This window comes from Haliotis cracherodii, unplaced genomic scaffold (genome assembly GCF_022045235.1).
Source record: "Haliotis cracherodii isolate W230 unplaced genomic scaffold, xgHalCrac1.p SCAF_2, whole genome shotgun sequence".
Taxonomy (NCBI): Eukaryota; Metazoa; Mollusca; class Gastropoda; order Lepetellida; family Haliotidae; genus Haliotis; species Haliotis cracherodii.
The window spans coordinates 52,009,118-52,030,763 of NW_027266275.1; the positions used below are offsets into that span (position 1 = coordinate 52,009,118).

Here is a 21,646-nt window from a genome sequence, read left to right on the forward strand (position 1 = left end):
ACTTCAGTGGGAAGAATCAGCTTCAAGGATAGCCAAACTGGTTGTTTAACATCCTGTCGTTGGTGTCCATCTTGAATCCAGATGACCTTCAAGACATCTCCTTTAGCCTGGATCTCTCTGCATCTCTCGGCAACGACGCCACATTGACGTGCCTGCAAGAGACTCTTCATCCCATTTTCCATGGGAGCCTCTCGTACCACAGTCTCCTTCGTCTTTGCTAGACTATCCTTCAGGCCAATGCTTTTGCTGGATTGCCTCCTGTGACATCCCGTCCACATGAGACTAGAGCCATCGCCTCTACCATGGCCTTCCACAGCAATTGCACAGGGTTGTTTTTGGAAGTCCAACACTGTCTTGGCTTCCCACTATCCATGGTTTATTTCTAGTCATTTCTTTTGTTTGACCTCCAGCTAACTGCAACATGAACAATTTCTAATGAAATTCAATCTGAATATATGAAAGTTAAACATACTGAAAGTCTAGAAACACACGGCAGCTTCGTATTGAATTAAAGTTTTAGATGTTGCATTGTCAGCAAATGTACAGTATGAATTTTTTTTAAAAAAATATTATTTTGCGTTAATTTTCTTTGTCTTTGGTTTAAATTATGTTTTGAACATATATATGTCTTTATATACTGTATCCAGATAACAATTAAGAACACCTAAATTATTTTGATATTTGTATTTATGTTGACCTCTAAAAGCATGAACACTCCAACTTTGGTAACATTCAATTAAGAATTGACCTTCACTTTGTGTGAGTTCATTGGAGTATGAACCTTCATAGAGTGAGGGCCAAACTGTATGAACTTCGGAGCAAAAGTGGGGTATAAGTAGCCAAATTGCATTTCCGAATTGCACCAAACCCAGGCCATGTGTCATCTCCTGTTGATTCTTGTTTAATCTGTCAACACCTTATCCGTGCTCATCATCCAGGGTTTCAATGAAGTGGTAATTGTTTAAGACCTGCATGACATCAGGCTTTTCTCCCACATTGATCTAACACGCCATGAAAAAACTTAAATACTGTTAAAAACGGTGTTAAACACTACTTCCTCATTAATTTGATCACAGCAGATGAACTTAATGTGAGAACGAATATCAATTTTCAGTGTTCCAGTTGGCTTTTGAAACTGCCAGTCCCAGTGGACTGGTAACTTTTAAGAATACCAGCCCCTCACAATTTTTGTCACTCTCAGCTTTAAACAAATAAATAAATAAATGTATGAAAATTGCCTGGTTTAATTCTTTCAACGTCATGTTCAATGCAGTGTATGTTCATGACGGACAAATTCAATGATGTCATCTCTGAAGTTACTTAGATGTACATGTACAAAGTTCATCACAATTTTCTCTTTCTTTTTTTAATATTTCTCTTTGGTTCAAGACTATTATAAAGTCACTACAAATAAATATTCAATCTCGAAGCACAGCAAAATACTATTTCCTTGATCTATAAAAAGATCGGTAAATCGTTAAAAAAAATCATTTATTGATTATTGCCAATGTTTTGGTCAACAAGAATGATTTATAATGTACATTATTTGTCGGTCCATAGGGACTGGCAATCACATGGGTTAAGACAAATTTTACAAAAAACCCTGGTAATAACTGGTAAATGGGAACGCTGATTTTCTGTTTTAGAAAAGAAGACAAATCACCACTTAAGGTTAAAAATGGATCTCCATCAAAAGAAAGCGACTCTCCTATCAAGGCTCCATCTCGAAAGAAGAAGGCCAGAATCATTGAGAGCGATGATGAAGAAGAGAATGTCGATGTTGTGATGGAGGAAACAGATGAAGGCAAGGGAGATAATCCAGATGTCAAATCTAGTCAAGAGAAATCTAAGGAAGAGAAGCCAGTGACGACTGTGATTAAGACACCACACAAAGATAAACCAGTAAGTTTAACTATCTGTGTCTGTAAATATTACTTAGCATAGTTAAAAATCTGATTATCTTGCTTGTTTGTATGGATTATTGCTGACTGCAGCGTCAAACGACATGCACTCGCTTCCTCAAAATCATTAGTGTCATGAAGTCATCATTGAAGACAAATATTTAGTATTTTGATTAGCAATCGCTGGGGACCTGAGGTTAGTTTGTGTTGAACTGATTTGTCCTTTAGTGAGCCTAATTATAGGGATGTGACAGTGAATATTAGAATGCTGTATGTAGTTGAATCTCAGAACTGATTTAACTGCTTCCATGGTCTAGTGGTAGAGTGTCCGCCCGAAGAGCGGAAGGTCCGGGTTCAATCCCCATCTTTGTCATACCAAAAGTTAAAAGATGGTACTTGTTGTGACCCTGCTGGGCACTTAAGGGGCTAAAACAAGGACTGGTCGGTTCAGAGTCAGTATACTGTGTCTGAGTGGGGTATTCATGTTAAACTGCAGCATGGTATGTCAGTGGGCTAGCACTATAAATCGGCATCAGTCCGGACATTACAAGCAGCCACACACACACATGCATGCACGTCCCTATAGAAGTGCAATAATCTTGGACACAACATTAAACCCCATTTCACCTTACCTCACCTCAGAACTGATCCTGGGCGTGAATGTAGCCTTACACTGTCAACAGTTCCAGCAGTTATTCGAGTCTGGGTCAGGCAAACCTGTGGTCGATAGTAGGAGCAACAGTCCAAACTGTCAGGGTACTTTCACACGTAACTAATTATATCATTATAAGCCCTTTGTCTAGTTATCACTTGTGAATGTTTGCCATATACTACTGATGTGTTGATGAAGGTTTATGTAAGAATAATCCAGGGTTTCACAGAGCATATGAAAACTTGGAATCATATTTGTTTGAGAGTCATGAGCACAATTTGGTGCAGGAGTTGTGCAGGAGATCAGCATTCGGCCTTAATAGAGGTATTGATAAAACAAAAAGAATCATGAACATTCGATTGAATGAAACATCTTAAAATGGAAAGATACAAAAAATTCTGTTCCAGTCCATGGAACCGGTGCTTGCTGTGAACATAATTTGCATCAAATAGGACAGATGCAATCGCATCAAAAACCCAGTATTCCTGTATCATGTGAAGTCCTGTATACTAATTTGTCCTTTTACCCTTCTCCACCAGGAAGGAAAGGATTCAGGTGTGTCATCCCAATCCTCTCCCTCGGAGCCAAGCACACCTGTCAAATCTCCATGTGGAATTCCTAAAAGGAAAACAGGTATATGATGATAGACTTCCAGTGTTCTGAAATCAGGTTGGGTTTGATTGATTTATCGTTGTGCAGGTGGTAGTTCTTTTCAGATTCAAATTACTATAACATTTCTGTTTTACATAACTGAATACTTGTTAATGTTCTCGAACTGTAGTGTGGGAGTGTTTCTCTTTTGTTACCAAATAGAATGGGACTAAATGGCAAATTCATGCAATTAGATTTCAGTATTTTAGCTCACTTGCAGTCTGTTCCAAACATTTTTGTGGCTATTTGCCTCAACTTGACTTTCAGCATCACTTTCAGTCAGATTTAGTGTTATTATATGGACTTAATTTCTTAGCCTTGACCGAAAATGATTTGACTATACTCTGGCTTCAGACTAGTGGCTAAAGGTGCAGACTGCATCTGGAAGTTCTCTCTTATGGTGTGGCCTGTTTATGGATGTTTGGATGAAGCTGACACTTGTTGTGTTTAGCGCTAAGAATGGAGTCATGTTGTCATGGTGTCATTGACTTGTCACATGTATTGACCGGTCACGTGAAAGCAAGATGGCGCCTGGTGGTAACATTTCACAGTTCGCAGGTTACTGTAATGAAACAGAGGAGTTTAAAGGTTTCATATACTTTAAAGTGAATTTCAGTATAATGGAACCTATGATTACTCTTCCCAAACCTGGACCCTCCTGTGTCAGACCATCTAAGGGGTTGGGTCCGTGTGTTCGTGTATTTAATGTAGCTTCTAACATCCATACTTTCTTTACTTGATGGCTGAAATTTGGACCACCTAGAGTTTGATTATTTCAGCAAGGAAGAGCATGGGTGGCGGAAGTGCTGTGAAGAGGAAGAGTGTCTCACAGAGTCCCAAAATAGACAGTCCTGCCAAGAGGAAGAAGAAGCTGATCTCGGATGATGAGGAGGAAGAGGGACAAGACTCTGAGACAGGTGTAGAAGAAATAAAGCAGGACGACATCGAGATGAAAGTAGGTTTTGTCACTCACTCGTCTATGAACATCATGCTCTGTTGATGTAGATCCTTATTTTGCAGCAGTTAGTTCAGTTTACGAAATGCTTTCATTTATATGATATAGTTTGTCTCTACAGGGAAGCAATACTCAGATCTGACTTCATTAAAGTGTTATATTTTTAAACTTCGCACTTTGCTCACCAACTTTTTTGATTAGATCTTCACTTTTATCCTCATTTGGGCTACATGTTGATCTCCATGGACGAGCAGTCCACACGGCGACCAGTCTGCACTTCATGCCGACGTGGGATACTAGGGATCCCACTGGTCCCATGATTTCGTCAGACGAGGAGGGAGTATCTGATTGTTTTCTCACAGACAAACCACACCAACCCACGACAGCCCTAGACTCGGACATATGACGAGTACTCTCTAAAGTGTAGATGATCGTCTTACATGCTGTGCGGAGGAATGTACTGTCGTTTCGTCGTGTTCTATGACTAACATGGAGCTCACCCCTGTTATACCTTCGGAAGGTACACATAGTACTAATACCTCCTCCAACCCTATGGGCCTTTTCCGTCATTCAAGATCATTACCACAACCTCCACAGGATTGATCCTCTCAAGACCACCATATGGAGTTGTAAAACGAGTCATTGAATCAGGGCTTACGAATCTCCCATTCCCGAGAGGGTTCACAAGACATTCGTCCCAGGAGATTTGACATACAACATTGCATCACTCTTCTGTGTGACTGGCATGCACTTTATTAGGTGCAACCATCAAGGGATCGGCATCCAGATCAGCACCAATGGACTTCTCACTCTCGACACGCCCCGAAACACCGAGATGATTCACCAGATCACTGACCTTTGAAGGTGCCTCAGAATTCTGAACCTTGAACCTCAGAACCTCTCCGAACCTCGCCAAACATCGCCGTACTCCCAAGGTGCGACAGTCAAGATGAAACCGAACATTTTCAGGCGAGCAACCTACATCCAAACCTCGTCAAACGGAACCTCGGGGGACATACAGACTCCTAAGGATTGATACACTTCAAAAGTGGTGTCCAACAGGACTCTAGAGATCATCGAACCTCCAAGGATCAGAGACATTCGAAAGACAAGCACTCCCCTAAGATGCGACGTTCACCTACAGATCGATACTTGCCTAATGACAAACGAGCAGAATGTCGCTAATCCCCTTATCATGACTATTCAGACTCGTCATGTCCAGGCTTGGAGGATGAATATTACGATTCTATTCGTCATTCATCCTACAGGTCTCGATCTTCTCCTTCGTTCACCCATCCGGATTTCTGACCAAGACACAGGTCTACTTCACCTACTCACCATGAGAGAGCACCGCTATTTTCTTCAGTTTGTGTGCCAACACTACCAATGGTGAGTGCTCCCATTTGGAATTTTTATGGGCCTGTGGCTATTTACTCACCTCACAAAATCCATCATCAAGTTTATACACTCTTGAGGTATCATCTATGAAACATCGACATCTGCATTTAAGTCAACAAGGATATGAACGCTTTCCTTAGTCGCCTCGATATTTCTCAATGCCTGCTTCACCAACTAGGGTGGATCATGAACACCCAGAAGTCCGAAACGATTCCAACACAACGTCTCCAGTTCATCTTCGACACAAGTCTGGGCAAGATGTTTTTACCCCAAGATGGTTGTGAGAAAATCAAACGCCTCGTTCCATTGGCACTCAAACAGCCGCTTCCCTTACGTCAATGGCAACAACTTCTCGGTCTCCTAACATCAGCACAAGAGAGGTCAATTTCACTTCAGCCAGTCCAGTGCTTCCTCAAGCCCTTCCTTCAGGACGACAATTGTCTTAATCTCTCTTCTGAACCACCTACCACCAAATGTCTGCGAAGGAGTTTCCTTGCAGCCATTCACCCTGACCTTCCACCTATTTCGCCGATGCCTCAACTATGGGATGGGGAGCTCATTGTCAAGAACTACAAGTAGCAAGGCGGTGGTGACTAGAAGACAGCCAGGTTCTAGAATTCAAAGGTGTGATTGTGGCAGCGTTTCATTAGTCGACACTCCTTTAGTCCTCTGCACTTATGATTCAGTAAGACAACCTATCAGTTGTGTGGTACATGAACAAGATGGGATCCGCCATGTCAGCGTCACCACTGTCTCTAGCGCTTGACTTCTTCCAACTGATCGACTCACTCAACATTCAAGATCAGGCAAGACATATTCCTGGCATCTCCAATGTCATAGCCTACTTTCTATCCCGACCCAACAAACAACCCCCAACGGAATGGCGACTACATCCCATGACTTTTCAGTGGATTTGCAAGTTATTTCTGTGCTTGATGTCGACATCTTCGCTCCCTCCTGGTTCGTATCTTCAATCCCAGACCTTTTAGCCCTGGACCACAATGCATTAACAATCAAATGGGAAGGACAACATGCTTACGCGTTTCCCCCAACCGGCATTGTACATCGGGTTCTACAGAAGATAAAACACTGCTTTTGGTCGCGCCCTAATGGCCAACATGAAGTTGGTACACAATGCTCATCCCACTTGCAGACAGAAGATTTTACACCATCTACCTCTAATGGACGATCCTCTTCTTCAACATCACTCTCCAACAACCTTCAATCTCTGCATAGGCGCATTTACAGAAATCATTGATAGCTAAGGGCTATTCTGTACGAGTGGCCAAGACCATTGCAGGGGCTCACAGATTATCTCCGAAAGAACTATATGACCATATATGGAAGGCATTTGAATTGTTTTGTCGTTCACATGACATCACTACCCGTGCCATGGCATCCCCGCAACAAATTGCTGAATACCTTCACTATCTTCGATCTTCTCTTAAAAGGAAAGGTTCGACTCTAGCTACCTTCTTAGCTGCGATGAATTCAATTAGCTGCTTGTACTACAACAGGCACTAAGATTTCTACAATCGCCAAATTACAATCATTGATCTGATCATATAAGTTGGTGGACCAAACAACATGTTTTTGACAACCAACTTGGGATTCGAACATCATACTTAGTCATCTAACTTCATCCGAGTTTAAACCTTTGGCCTGAGAAAGATTTCAAACACATTTCCTTGAGGTTTCCTAGTTTTCCTTCTGGCCCTTGCAATGTTTCCTTGAGTGAGTGAAATTCACGCCTTGTGTCTCGTACACGCACTTCGAATCTACCGTATTCGCATCCCGTTACCTGGGAGACATATCAGTGACAGATGTTCAAGGGCTTCACAGTTTGGACCCTTGGTACTTGCACAACAGGTCTCCAAAACACATCTGCGCAGATAAAGATTGTAAAACCCGTTTCGTTACTTTACATCCATCTCTATTCATAATAAACCTTTGTCATGATTATATGTGTTGATTGTATTCATTCGGGTTTCCCAGACTGAGTATCCATTTGGAGGATATTATCAATCATTTGTAGAGACATTGGTCTTCAACTTGAAGTGGCCATTAGACACGGCCGATCTTTGTGTCCCAAACCTCTATTTCACACACCTACTTTAGGTATGTGTGTTGAGTAATGGATCGATGATCCTTTCGTGGTTATTGTCAATTGTTAATCACTGATCATGATTGAGGGTTTGACGTAGCAATAAAAGAGATGCCAAGCGGGCCCAACCTATCGTCCTCTGGAGATAGGAATACCCCGCCTTGTAGAATCAACAAACTGATACATCCCTTCTCGAATATAAGATGTACTTGTTTGTTTTTAGACATACCATTACACGTCTTTACGTTTGAACATGTTACACAAATTGTACCCGACTTATTGTGTTTTTCAGTTATTCATATATCAGGATCTCAACATCATTTAAGACTGTTTTTTAATAATCCTGTCAACGAGATTTTTGTCTTAAGACACTTAACTGTGTTACTATATTAAGTATTGTACCACTGTCAAGTTCCAGCCTTCTCTTGAATATCCTACGATTGTGATCTTTTGACGAGTTGCGCCCCACCATCCAACTGGGATAAAATGCATAATGTGAGATAGGATAAGTTAAAGAATTTGTAAATTTTATGATAAATTGTATATTTATATACTTATATCCTATCTCACACTTTATATGCCCACCCGTCCATCTCTGCATCGTAATTCCTTAGTCTTTATGCTCTTGAAAGAGAAATAGTTGACTGGGATGGACACGTGATCAGTGGAAGTAGGTCAACCAGCATGCATAGCGTGCATGACCGAGATCTGGGAGGTAACCATAGTGATGTATTTAGGGATTAATTACTTCAGAAGCTGGAAACCTTTATTTCAGACACATTTTCACTCAGAATCGAAAGAAAAAAGAGAAATGCATAGTGTAAGATAGGATAACTATATAAATGTACAACTTATGTAAATACAATCATCAGTATTCAAAAGAATTAAAAGAAAACCAATATATAAAAACATGTCTACTTGTGATGATTTCAGGAACTAAGCTCTGAAGAAAACAGTCCTGAATCAAAAGATAAAGATGAAGAAACTGAAGCAAAGGATGAGCCAAAGGATGACAAGGAGCAAGATGTTAGCATGTCGGAGGAACAGGAAGACAGCACTGATAAGAGAAAGGACTCCAAGGGAAAGAAGGAAAGCAAGGGAAAGAAAGGAAAATCTCCGGGTAGGGAAATCTACTCCTTTTCCTAGTTGTGCATCTGCCTGATTATGTACCACATCCATGTTCTGGTGCACATCATTGCTTGTAATTCTGTTGTATATAATACCCCATGCTTTTGTTTCCTTGTTGTTTAACATCGTCTTCAGCAATATTCTAGCTATATGACTGTAAATAATTGAGTCTGGACCAGACAATGCCGTGATTGACATGAGCATCAATGCACGCAATTGATATACGATGACATGCAATCCACCAAGTCACTGAGTCTGACCACCCAATCCATTTCGTCGCCTCTAATGCTGGTTACATATAACTTGCCTGGAATAAAAGAAAAAGGTAAACCTCAACGTTTTGATTGCCTTAATAGCTACCAAGAAGACAACTGGTAAGAAATCACCAAAAGCAAACAGCAAGAAGAATCTAACGAAAGAAGAAAAGAAAGAAGTGAAAGACAAAGATAATGAGAAAGAAGAAGAGAAAGACAGTGAAAAGGAAGAATTGAAAGAGAATGAGAAGAAAGAGGATAAAAAACCTGTTCACAGCTTTTTTGGTGAGCACTAATAATTGTATAATTATCAATGCAATTGTTTGGTTTTTGTCTTGCCCGAAAGGCATTTGTTTTATGATTTCTGAGCAAACAGGGAGGGTAAAAGGGAAGTAACTCTGCACTCCTTGATTTGAAACCTCATTGGGAAGATTTTAGGAAGCTTGCAGTATCATTTGTTTTGTTGATGTAATTAAGACAGTGTCTGACTGAGATGTGTTCTTGGAATATTCCCTCAAATGCTGAAGATAACAGGTAAATTGATCCATTTGTGTTTACAGCTCCAAGAAAGCCTGTAAAGGTTGAAGAAAAAGAAGAATCAAAGTCTGATGTTAAAAAAGAAGTAACAAAGTCTGATGTTAAAAAAGAACAAGAAACACCTGATAAAAAAATTAAGAAAGAAAGGTAAGATATTTCTGTATTTCTGCAATGACCTAAACTGAATGCTTAACAAACAGTGATGAGAATCTTCCGAGGATCCGCAGATCCCAAATTTCCGCAAAGTTTATAGAACACAAATTTGTTAAATTCTGATGAACCCCCTATAAACACCTCCAAATTATGGACCAGGCTCCAATGGAAAGACATTTCAGTTGAAAAGGAAAATATCCCTTCTCATCCCTGAACAAACTGAAGTAGTGTGAACACCTCGGTTTGGGACAGTAGGCGTTCCGTCTGCTGTGGAGTTTGACACGGTGCATATGGAGTTAGGGGGCGTCACATCAACTGCAGCATCCTTTGAGGGATTACACATGTTTTGATAACAGGAGGGGTCGTCTCGTGAACAACGTTCAGTAGGCAACCAATTACTCACCAAGGCACTCTCCAACCCAGAGACCCGTGAAAATCCGGGGAAGAATAGGTCTTCAGCAACACATGCTTGTCGTAAAAGGTGACTAACAGGATCGGGTGGTCAGGCTCGCTGACTTGGTTGATGTCATTGATCCCAATTGCATGGATTGATGCTCATAATATTAATCATTGGATTGTCTGGTTCAGACTCGATTATTTCCAGACAGCTGTCATATAGTTGGAATATTGCTGAGTGCAGCTTAAACAACAAACCAACCAATCAAACCCAGAGTTTGTTGTGGCCGGCGAAGAACCTCTGCCACAGGCCAGTGAAATGCGACGGTTTACTTGTATTGACTTTTAATGGAATCACTTGTATTGACATTTGCTAAACTAAACTGCTAAACAACCAGATTATGCAGATTCTCAAGTATTTCCCATCTGGCTATAAATAGCATAAAATTCACAGTGCCATCTAGCCTATGTGTTTCTGCCATTCAATATAGCATCTTTGATCTCTGAAGTTTAAACCAAATGCTTCAAGGTTGTGATTCACCTGCAAAAAGAAAGAACATCAACTTATAAAATACAAGTACTGCACCAGGATATGAATCGTATCGCAGCCAAAGTATCGGGATACGTAATATATCAAGACCCCACTGTATCGTTACTCCTCAACAAAACAGTACCGCTGCTTGACAGCAAGGTCGAATATATTCATTGTCTTGAATCAGTCACCTGAATGGATGTTTGTTTTTGTTGCTTGTCTAATGCCGCAGTCGGTATTGTACAAGCTATTGTCACAGCAACATTCAAGCTTTCATGATGGCCTGTACAATATCTAACCGGGACCAGACGCACCAGTGGTTGAAATTATGAGCAATGACCTATGATCAAGTCCAGTTGTGAGCAATGATCCTCGCAGTTGGAGTACAATTACACACAACCAAGTCACCGAGTGTGACCACCCTTTCATTCAACATAGGTTGCTGGGGACCAGTTCTAACCTGGAATCCCCATTGGGGATTTCGAATAAGCAGTGCAGTTGCTATTCATACATCACACATGACAGCAAAGTTTTGAATTCAAGTCACTCTGGCAATGCTGGCTTCTCCTGACCTTATCACAGGACAATACAGTGCTAATCCATGCTAGTTTAATTGCCTACTGTAATCAATCTTTGGCTGTGCTAAATTTGCTAATAACAAAACCTTTACATTCATCACCAGTGACCTGTCTCATTTGAATACTTGTATGTCATTTGGCTTTACATAATAAGCAAAAGTAGGATTGGGAGAAAAGAAAACACTTTTGTTCAAACAAATTGAAGCCTCAGCGACCTGAGAGTTGTATTTACGTTCAGTCCTTATCTCATGTAACTGTTTGAGGCATATGATAGTTTTGTCAACCAGATTGAGAATCCAATTCTTTTCAAACATGATTAATCTGTGCTCCTCAACATGCAAGACGGAGAGATATCATCCTTTGTATTTAAATTTTGACATTTTTTCAGTGTTTTTATATTTCTTTTTCACAAACCTTAAATTGAAAAGTATGGATTATGGTTTTATTAAAGGTTTGGAATGTAATTTCTACCAGTTTTTGCAAGAAAATCAAAGGCAGGCATGTGGAATAGCATGTACCGTATTCGACGTAATAAGCGCCCAGGGCGCTCTTAAAATTAGAAAAAGGGGGCTGTTATTAGAATATTACTTTAGTGAAAAAAACAGTTGAAAGATAAATTTCATGGTTTATGCTGACAGCCTGATATGTTTAAGTATGACAGATATATTTTTCTAGAATTTTATTGCCCATAATTAAGGGTGCATATAACACACGAGTGCATATTGTACGGGAATAAATAAGTCTTGTGAACATTGAACAATCGGAAGAGGTGCTAATTGGGATTGTTCACGAGCCAATATATTAGCAAATACCGCCGGTGGGCGCTTATTAGAGCGGGGCGCTTATTACGTCGAATACGGTAATATCTTTTGGGACATATTTTAATTTTTGACCCAACGATGGCCCATAACCTTCATATACCCCTGTGTTCATTAATACATTGTTTACTTCTTCTCTGAAATCCCTAGCGACGCTATAATCGTGTGTGTATGAACCCTACAATGGTGTTTCATAAATTTGCTCATAAAATTCTGACACAGTTTTAATTTCTACTCAATGCTTCCATAGTGAAAATGCAGGCCTCAAAGTTTAATTTTTTAACTCGTAGCCATATGGCTATCAGTATTTTGTTCCAGGAAGCCAGTGGTAAAATCAACAAGACAAGCCTAAATTTTAGGTAGCCATTTGAAATTATCTTTTATCAAATAACTATTATAATATGTACAAGTCATAGCACTAGGCTTGAAATTGTATATTAGTGTACTTGATTTTTTTGTGTGTGTGACTCGAATGATGTCTTATGATGTCGAATTACATTACCAGACGTCTTTGCCACGATCTGCTGTTCTTTTTGTTGCCATGCAGGAGAAAACAATCTGTCATTAACAGATTTCTATAGGTCTTCGACAATGTGTGTTTAGATCGTAACTGAATATATTCAAAGTGATAAGACATTAAAAGCAAATACTGGTGTTGTAAATGGTGTTACCATTTCATTATGCAATGAATATTGTTAAATTAGCAACAATACAACAATTTATTTCCCGCAAAAGGCACTAAGTAACATGAAGAAACACCTCCGTTTTCGAAACTTCGTATGAATAACACGTTCATCGAAGACTCTCATATGACACACCGCTAGAAAGCTTGGTTTTTCATCTACATGGTCGTAACATCACCTGCAGTCTTTTCGTGTCTGTAGGAATACTAGCATAGAATTTTTTGGATAAAAATTGGTTTCTACTTGACGCTTTCTTGTCAAAGTCTGCTACAAGGTTTGTGATTGGTCAAATTTGAGCATGTGTGTGTGATGAAATTTAGATTTTGACGAAAGATATTTGTTAAATCTTGCTATTTCTAACGTTTTTAAGCAGGAAATCACAATCTATGTTAAAGATATGGAACTTCATGGATGTATCATGCTAGGTTACGAGCTGTGACAAAGATTTTTCAGGCAAATATTTTTGCATTAAACATTGTATCCGAGCAAGGCGCCAAAAGCCGAGATGTCATTTGACTTGCATTACACATGATTGCACGAAAAGATGGAAATAATAACTAAGATATAAGTTTGACAACTTTAAGAAATATTTTTGTTCATTGTATATTTTACTTTGTATAATATTTTTAAAGATTTGCTTAAAACGTCTCTATTTTGCTCTTTGACTTGTTCGATGTGGACCTGTTGTTGAAGTGTGTGTCCGAGAATTCTTTTTTCGATAACATTGCGGGAAATAGATCTAGTGAATAATTTTTTAATCTATCGATGAAAAATTATAAATTGAAATATGTATTTCAGACATTGTGAAATATGTTACATTTAATAAATGAATGATATGACAGGTAGGTTAATAAAATTATGTACTATTTGGACGTGACTATGGCTTGGCCGGTCTACCGGCTTACGGTGTCTGGGGACTCAAGGCTTCTTGGCCGGTTGAAAGAGTTTACGTGACTGAATCCCTCGTAATGCTGTATTGAGCAATGGGAATGTTAATGAAACAGACAATGAGTACGGTATATGCGCTCCATTGCGACCTTGAAAAAGCTGGCAATCAAGAAAATGGCGTCGCAAATGTTAATAAATTTATTTATGTGTCTACATATGTGAAGGAATGGAATTTAGTCGCCACAAGATATTTTTCAAGGTAGTCATTTGGCGACCTCTGAATTTTAGACAGTAGACAAATTGAAATGTAGGACCCATTGGCGACCATTTTAGTCGCAACTTTGAGACCTAAAATTTAACATTTGTCCGATACTTTCCCCTTTCTGTCATTATGCTGTTTTGTTGTACCAAAGCTTTTGTTACGTATCCCTTATTTCACATTCTTATGACCTTTATAATGTTGTGCAGGTTACAACAGGGCGAGACTGTGAAGATCTGGGTTAGAATTGAGCTCCAGCAACCTATGCTTGTTGTAAGAGGCGACTTACGAAATCGGGTTGTCGGGCTCACTGACTTTGTTGATGCATGTCATCGTATCCCAATTATGTCGATCGATGCTCATGATTTCAATCACTGGATTGTCTGATCCAGACTCGATTATTTACAGACTGCTGTCAAATAGCTGTAATAGTGCTGAGTGAGCCATCAAACAACAAACTAACAAACAAACAAACTAAAAAAAAGCCAAGTATTGTAGCTTGCTGGTGAGCCGACTCAATTGGATCAGGTGGTCAGGCTCAGTGGAGGACTTTTTTCATAATGTTAACCACTGGTTTGTTTGCCCTGTCTTGAACATTTACAGGCTCGCTCGCTCGCTCGCTCACTCACTCACTCACTCACTCACTCACTCACTTATACAGAAATGACCTTGTCCTGGTTGATGAATGTCATCATATTCCAAATGTGTAGATCGATGCTCATGATGTCAATCACTGGATTAACACGTCAAGACTTGATTATTTACATACCACCATCATATAGCTGATGGAAGTGCAGCACTCACTCATTCACCCATGTTGTCAATTATCAAGAAATATTCTAGTCATAAAAAGGCAAACCATGTGTTGTGCATGTTAATTATTGGCTGATTTGAGAGAATTGAATAAATCATAAAGAGATCAATTAATGACAAAACTAACAATCAGTCAAGTGTAACCTCGGTGTGTCTTTATTCTTATCACAATATGCTGCATGTGATTTCCATACATTACACTCTGCTGTAATGAGTATAGTGTGCACCCAAGTATAATGTGCACCCCATCTAGCAAATTCAGTATTTTGGGAAAAAAATAAATCTATTATTATGCGCGGAAAAAAATTACACCGTTACCCCTTCAGTGAATTCCGGTAAACGAACAGGTGATGAGAAACTTGGTCAGTACAAATTTGACATTTAAGATAAAAAATCACCAGCCATGTGGATTTACCGTTTAAATTGTATTTATTGTTCTGCTAGGCATTGTTTTACATCCAGGGATTAACATTACCTTGTGTATTTTCTCGTAAACTAAGCCGGAAACAGCAATCAGCTGTACACAAGTTTTCTTGAAATCTACTGGTGATTCGGTCAAGACACACCCAATGAAATAGCTTTACAGGATTTTAATGCAAGGGTTGGACATTTTTTTATCCGAAACTATTTTTTTATCAGGAATAATATATTCCAATATCTTGTTAATTTAGTTGCAGCTTTTACTAAATATTTTAAAAATAATAATAACCCTAAGCGTAGCAGCTGATCGCTCTTGTGGGTTGACATAGTATCGTCAAACTATAACAAATATGACTTTTAACGAATCAAAGATTAGCATTTATGATATATATATCCATTTTCTGTCAACTAAAGTTCGTTTCAAGCGTCAATAGCAGTAATCTGACTGTGGTTGCTGTAATGGTGAGTGGTGCGATCTTCCTATCGCTTCACACACGAATTAGCCGAAATTAATTAAAACAATATTAAAAGGAATTTTGATGAAAATTAACGAAATAAGTTACAAACGTAAGTCCAGATATACAAAGAACATTTTTTATAGCCAGACAGTGTAATTATGTGATTTATTTGCGTACTTCAGTATGGATTTGTTGACATGGTATTTCCAGTGTTACGTGCTCACGGTAATGTCTTTCCGGGGGGAAAAAACATCAAAGCTCATTATTGGGTGTATAATGCACACTCCCTTCTACACAGCTGTGTTTTTTGGAGAAAAAAAGTGTGCACTTTACTCAAGAAAATACGGTAATCCTGCACAAGATAAATGGTGCATCTCGAGTCATGGATCTATGACGTCACATGTGATGTGTTCATAGCGTTGGTTCACACAACATACCAGTACGTTCATTTGTGCATCAAACCAATCTAACATCTCTTGAATATGAGTAATTCCTCTTATATTAACACGCGTATGGTATTTGTGTTTCTTTTGTCAGTGAGTATATATTGAACTCAAGCATATTCCTGTTTTCCCCCTGAAGCTCTTGGAAGGACATATCAGGCAGGTGGTAAAATCCTGTAAGTCTGGCTGACAATATTATTCTGTTACCATCATCTCAATTCTCTATCTGCAAGAAGTCCAGAAACCACCATATTCATGTGTTACGCTGAATGAATTGAAATACATTGAAGCCAAGATGATTAGGCTACTTTGTCAAGTCTGCTTCTAACCTCAAGCCCCTAACGAAGAGGTTGTTTGATTAATTAGGGCAAGGATGTGCGATCATAGTGTTCAGTATTCCAGGCAGGGGGATGTTTGGCCCGTGATATTTCCCTCGGGGGCCAGGAAGACAGTCTGATCGGAAATTCAAGCCATCTGATTTACAACTAAGTGGCATTAATGAATGCATGTTTTTCCACAACACACAGAAAATATGGCAATTTAAACAATTTCTTGTGTTCATTTGATCCGGTTTGTTGCTAAGTCCATTTCAACTATGGTTGCTGTGGCGTAAATTTGTTTTTTATCGGAAACTAAAGGTTTTCAGGGTGAAGGATTTGTTTGAAGGTTGCCTGAATTGGCGTGAAACAGGAGAATTTGAATTAAAGGCGCGAGCGGTGTTTCTCAGTCGTAATTCAGCTGACCTGGGAGATTAATGTAATCAGCTTACCTGAGTAAATCTGTTTTTATTTACTGGAAAATCCACTCTAAAGCTGACTTTGTAATTGGGGGTTCCTTAGAAAGGGCATGACTCACATTGCAGACACGATGGAATATCAAGTGTTCTGATGTGACAGACTATTTAAAAGAGGAAAATGGCTCCTATCCATTTTCAGGGGAAGGTGTGTTCTGTTTGGTAAATTTTGAAATAGCCTCAGGAAATTAAATCAACTTGCCTGAACATGTGTTTTGGAATTATAAACAGTGGATCTTAATCTGAACATAGGGACTATTATCAGCTAGGTTTATGAGAGCTGAAATAGTCTGATGAGGCAAATTACATTGTGCTGTGAATACTTGTTCACAGAACAGTCAACAATTGTCACAGTTATTTTAAATCACCTTGCACTTTGACCAGATGCAAAGAAGTTAATGGACACATTTTATCCCCCGCGAGTCTCACTGGACACATTCTTGTGTTTAAAGTAGATAGATTAAAACTAGAAGAATTGAGTCATGAATGTTAGAGTTAAGATTTATCTGATATTTCTGTTCTAAGAACAAATACAGTTCAGACAGTCCAATTTTCTTCTCTTAATCTCAGTTTCCATTCTTACAAGACCCATGAAGATCCAGGGTAGAACAGGTCTTCAGCAAACCATGCTTGCCCTACGAGGTGACTAATGGGATCAGGTGATCAGACTCGCTGACTTGGTTAATGCATATTATCCCAATTGCGTGGATCAATGCTTCAGATAGCAATCACTGGATTGTCTCGTCCAGACTTGATTATTTACAGACCACCGTCATATAGCTGGAACATTGCTGAGTGCGGTGTAAAACAACAAACCAACCAACCATTCTCACAACGAAATCCCTTTCTATGATAAGGCATCACACACACTTAGTATTTTAATTGCTGTTGGTACGGTCGGTGTTCACATTTGATGTGATTCTGATATTCAGGTATAGACAAGCAGTATAAACATGGCAAAAATCTTCCACGGCCGCATGCATGCACGCACACGCACGCACACACACACACACACACACACACACACACACACACACACACACACACACACACACACACACACAGGTGTCAAGTGTCAAGGTAGTTGAGTAGGTTATTGAAAAGTCATTACATTTACCTTACAAACATGTTCTGATTGTTGACCATTCTGCTACTTTTTGCCAGTACTCTGTAAATCTAGTGGTATGTTTCAACATTTCATCTAAAATTCGGTACACTGCTTAATTTCATTTGAACAAATTGTTCGATAGGCATTACTTGACGGATGACAAAGTAGATACAGTTTGTGGATAACAACTTCTTTGCTTGACAACAGTATAAGGATCTATACCGAAACGTCACCTTTACAGTATTAAAGAAGTTGTTATCCACAAATTGTGTCTGCTTTGTCCATTAGACAAAATGATGACCAGATTGACTGATGTCCAAGTACAAGTTTATTACTAATCACAATCATACAGTGTTAAATGTAAGGATACAGCCACAACAAGATAATACGGAACGTTGTAGCTCATTACAAGGACACCGTTACATCACACACACATACATGTAATACAATGGTCAATAATGATGACAAAAAAAACCACTTCACATTCATATTACCAACTAAATATGTTACGGCACATTTTCTGAAATAAATGCTATTCATGTTAAGATTGCCCTGACAGTTTTTGGAGGTGATTGTAGGCCATACAGAGGATGACAAACTTGCTACATAGAGCACTCACACTTTCAGTTTATCATCAGAAGTTGAATTTTCAAACAAATATTTACAACATTGAATCGGTGTGTGAAACAACAGCAATCCTGACACCATCTTCTTTGAGCAATATGCACAATTATTGATATGAACATATCTCAAGTGATTCCCACAGACATTTGATCGAAGTGCTTTGACTGTTATGGTATTTCACTATCACATATTGTTTTTTTCTTAGTCTGATTTTGTTTCTTGTAAAATTCTGATTTTGTTAACCCAGCTACTTTAGTTAACTTGTGGATTGACTGAGGCAGTGCTGGCATCTGTGTGTTCATTGCACATGTACACCACTGCTAACACGCGTACACCACTGCTAACACGCGTACACCACTGCTAACACGCGTGCACCACTGCTAACACGCGTACACCACTGCTAACACGTGTACACCACTGCTAACACGTGTACACCACTGCTAACACATGTACACCACTGCTAACACATGTACACCACTGCTAACACATGTACACCACTGCTAACACGTGTACACCACTGCTAACACGCGTACACCACTGCTAACACGTGTACACCACTGCTAACACATGTACACCACTGCTAACACGCGTACACCACTGCTTACACGTGTACACCACTGCTAACACATGTACACCACTGCTAACACGCGTACACCACTGCTAACATGTGTACACCACTGCTAACACATGTACACCACTGCTAACACGTGTACACCACTGCTAACACGTGTTCACCTCTGCTAACACATGTACACCACTGCTAACACGTGTACACCACTGTGCTCATGTAAGTGTCTTCATCACTGAAAATAGGTATCAGCAGCTTTCTTGAAATAAATTTCTCAGCAAAGACAATAAATACCTTATACCCCACCAAGAGCAAGTCAGGCTGCACATGGATTTCTCAGGGGGAGAATAAATTCCTTATACCCCACCAAGAGCAAGTCAGGCTGCATGTGGATTTCTCAGGGGATAATAAATTCCTTACACCCCACCACGAGCAAGTCAGGCTGCATGTGGATTTCTCAGGGGGAGAATAAATTCCTTATACCCCTCCACAAGCAAGTCAGGCTGCACATGGATTTCTCAGGGGGAGAATAAATTCCTTATACCCCACCATGAGCAAGTCAGGCTGCATGTGGATTTCTGTGAGGCAGAATAAATTCCTAATACCCCACCACAAGCAAGACAGGCTGAACATGGATTTCTCAGGGGGAGAATAAATCCCAAATAACCAGCAAATAAGCCATATGCTTTTTCCGAGTCAGTGAAAGTCATGTGACATAGCACAAGTTATGTAGCAGTATGACTCAGGGTACATGTGATTTTGTTAGGTCCCTCATTAGGTTTTATGCCATGAACTACAACTTATTGTATATTTCCGGAAAGGGTGAACATGATGAAGATTTAGTTTTGACATATAAAACTTGAAAATCACAAAATGATGTCTGAGCACATATCTAGTCTTATGTTATTGTAGACGTTCCATATTTCCTAATTGCAAACAGGGGATATGTGTATTTCTTTTTCTTTTCATATATCCCAAACGTCCATGTTTTTTTGTAATAAAAAGTATCTTATATGATGTTTTCATTCTGAAAATGCTTAAGAACCACTGAATCCTGCTGAACAGTTGGTACAAGTCCACCATGTTTCTCCAGATGCTCGCAGAGTCGTATCTTATAAAGCAAGGAAATCAGAGGAAGCAGTGTGAATGGCAAGTCAAGTATTGCCATAGAACGGGTACAAAACATGACATTAATTGATTGATTTTGGTTTCTTATTGTTATATGAATATATCTTATTACACAAACACAAATGTATTTTGTTGGAAAATTATTCCAGTATACAATTTGAATAACATGGACTTTTAAGAGAGTATGTAGCAGATGTCTATTTGAACACTAGCCAGTGGTAGGGTTGGTGACTTATGCAGTGCAAGGCCTTTAGTGTAAAGGTATAAAGTTTGAAACAATTAAGTACAGTGATCCCTCGACTTAACGCTCCTCGATGTACCGCTACTCCGGATGCACTGCGGGTTAAACCTTGGCTCCAAAAATGCATGAAGAATTTCCCCCTAAAAGCGCGTTAAAGCAAATAAAGTTACAAATACACTGATGAGATTTAATTCCCAGTTGAAGTACACATGCGTGTATTTGTAAAACAATTACGTTCATTGTATCCGGCTACATGTGATCAAAACCATTCTGCCTTTTGTTCCGGTTGTGAAAAAACATATCGTACACAGATCTGGTATTATACTCATATAAAATCAAATCACAGCAACAACAAACATAAGCTGCATTGTTTGGTTAAATACTCATCTCAGCTTGTTGTGATTGATAAGACAACATGTGAGATGTCTTCGAACTTCAAACCGGCCGCGTGTAATGCAATAACAACAATAGAAACAATGGCTTCCAGTAATTAATCCACACTTGAGTAACCGTGAGAGACCTAAAAATACTCAAATAACCGTGTAGTTACACACGTTATGTCCATTGTACATAAAGTACATACAGGGAGCCGGCTGTGTCCGGGTTTTTCATAACTTTGACATTATTTATTAACCAATCACAGCCTTGGTCGCACATTGGTTTCGTTACAAGGCTTGTTCAGCTTTGTAATGTACTGTCATCGATCGATATTGTGATTAGGTCGGCGCTCAGACCAATTTTCTTCCTAAAAACTAAGAATATAACAACACTTCTTTAGATTCTACATGTATAACATCCAGTCGTAAAATAATACACTGTACTTTGATTAATTTACACAAAGTATTTTTATTTTTTTACGCATGTATTTTGAATCATCGTCCATGATCAGTGGTACATAGATCTACATGACCCATGCCACTGTGAAATAATTGCGCCACTGTTCCATTCACTACCATCATTACGTAATGTGAACCTAAGCAATGAATATCTGTACTACGCTCTTTCCTAGAACGCGAGGTCGGTTTCTTGGACGCCGATGACAGCGGTATATCGAGTGATCACTGTATCCACTATAATCCAGGCATATCTTGGAGGAGGTTGTGCCGTCACTAAAGAGACGGTTCCTTGTGCACATGTTGAATTGTCTTGTGTGGCTATTTACA

General features: G+C 39.3%; 1 protein-coding gene across 1 annotated transcript in view; it reads left to right on the forward strand.

Moving 5' to 3' along the window:
- LOC139468209 (DNA ligase 1-like) overlaps positions 1-21,646 on the forward strand; it is a 93,277-nt gene that overhangs the window by 10,328 nt on the left and 61,303 nt on the right. The window contains exons 3-8 of the mRNA XM_071250029.1: positions 1,647-1,902; positions 3,093-3,186; positions 3,984-4,159; positions 8,595-8,781; positions 9,146-9,328; positions 9,604-9,727. Of these exons, the coding sequence (XP_071106130.1) occupies positions 1,647-1,902; positions 3,093-3,186; positions 3,984-4,159; positions 8,595-8,781; positions 9,146-9,328; positions 9,604-9,727 (1,020 nt within the window). The remainder of the gene's footprint in view (positions 1-1,646; positions 1,903-3,092; positions 3,187-3,983; positions 4,160-8,594; positions 8,782-9,145; positions 9,329-9,603; positions 9,728-21,646) is intronic.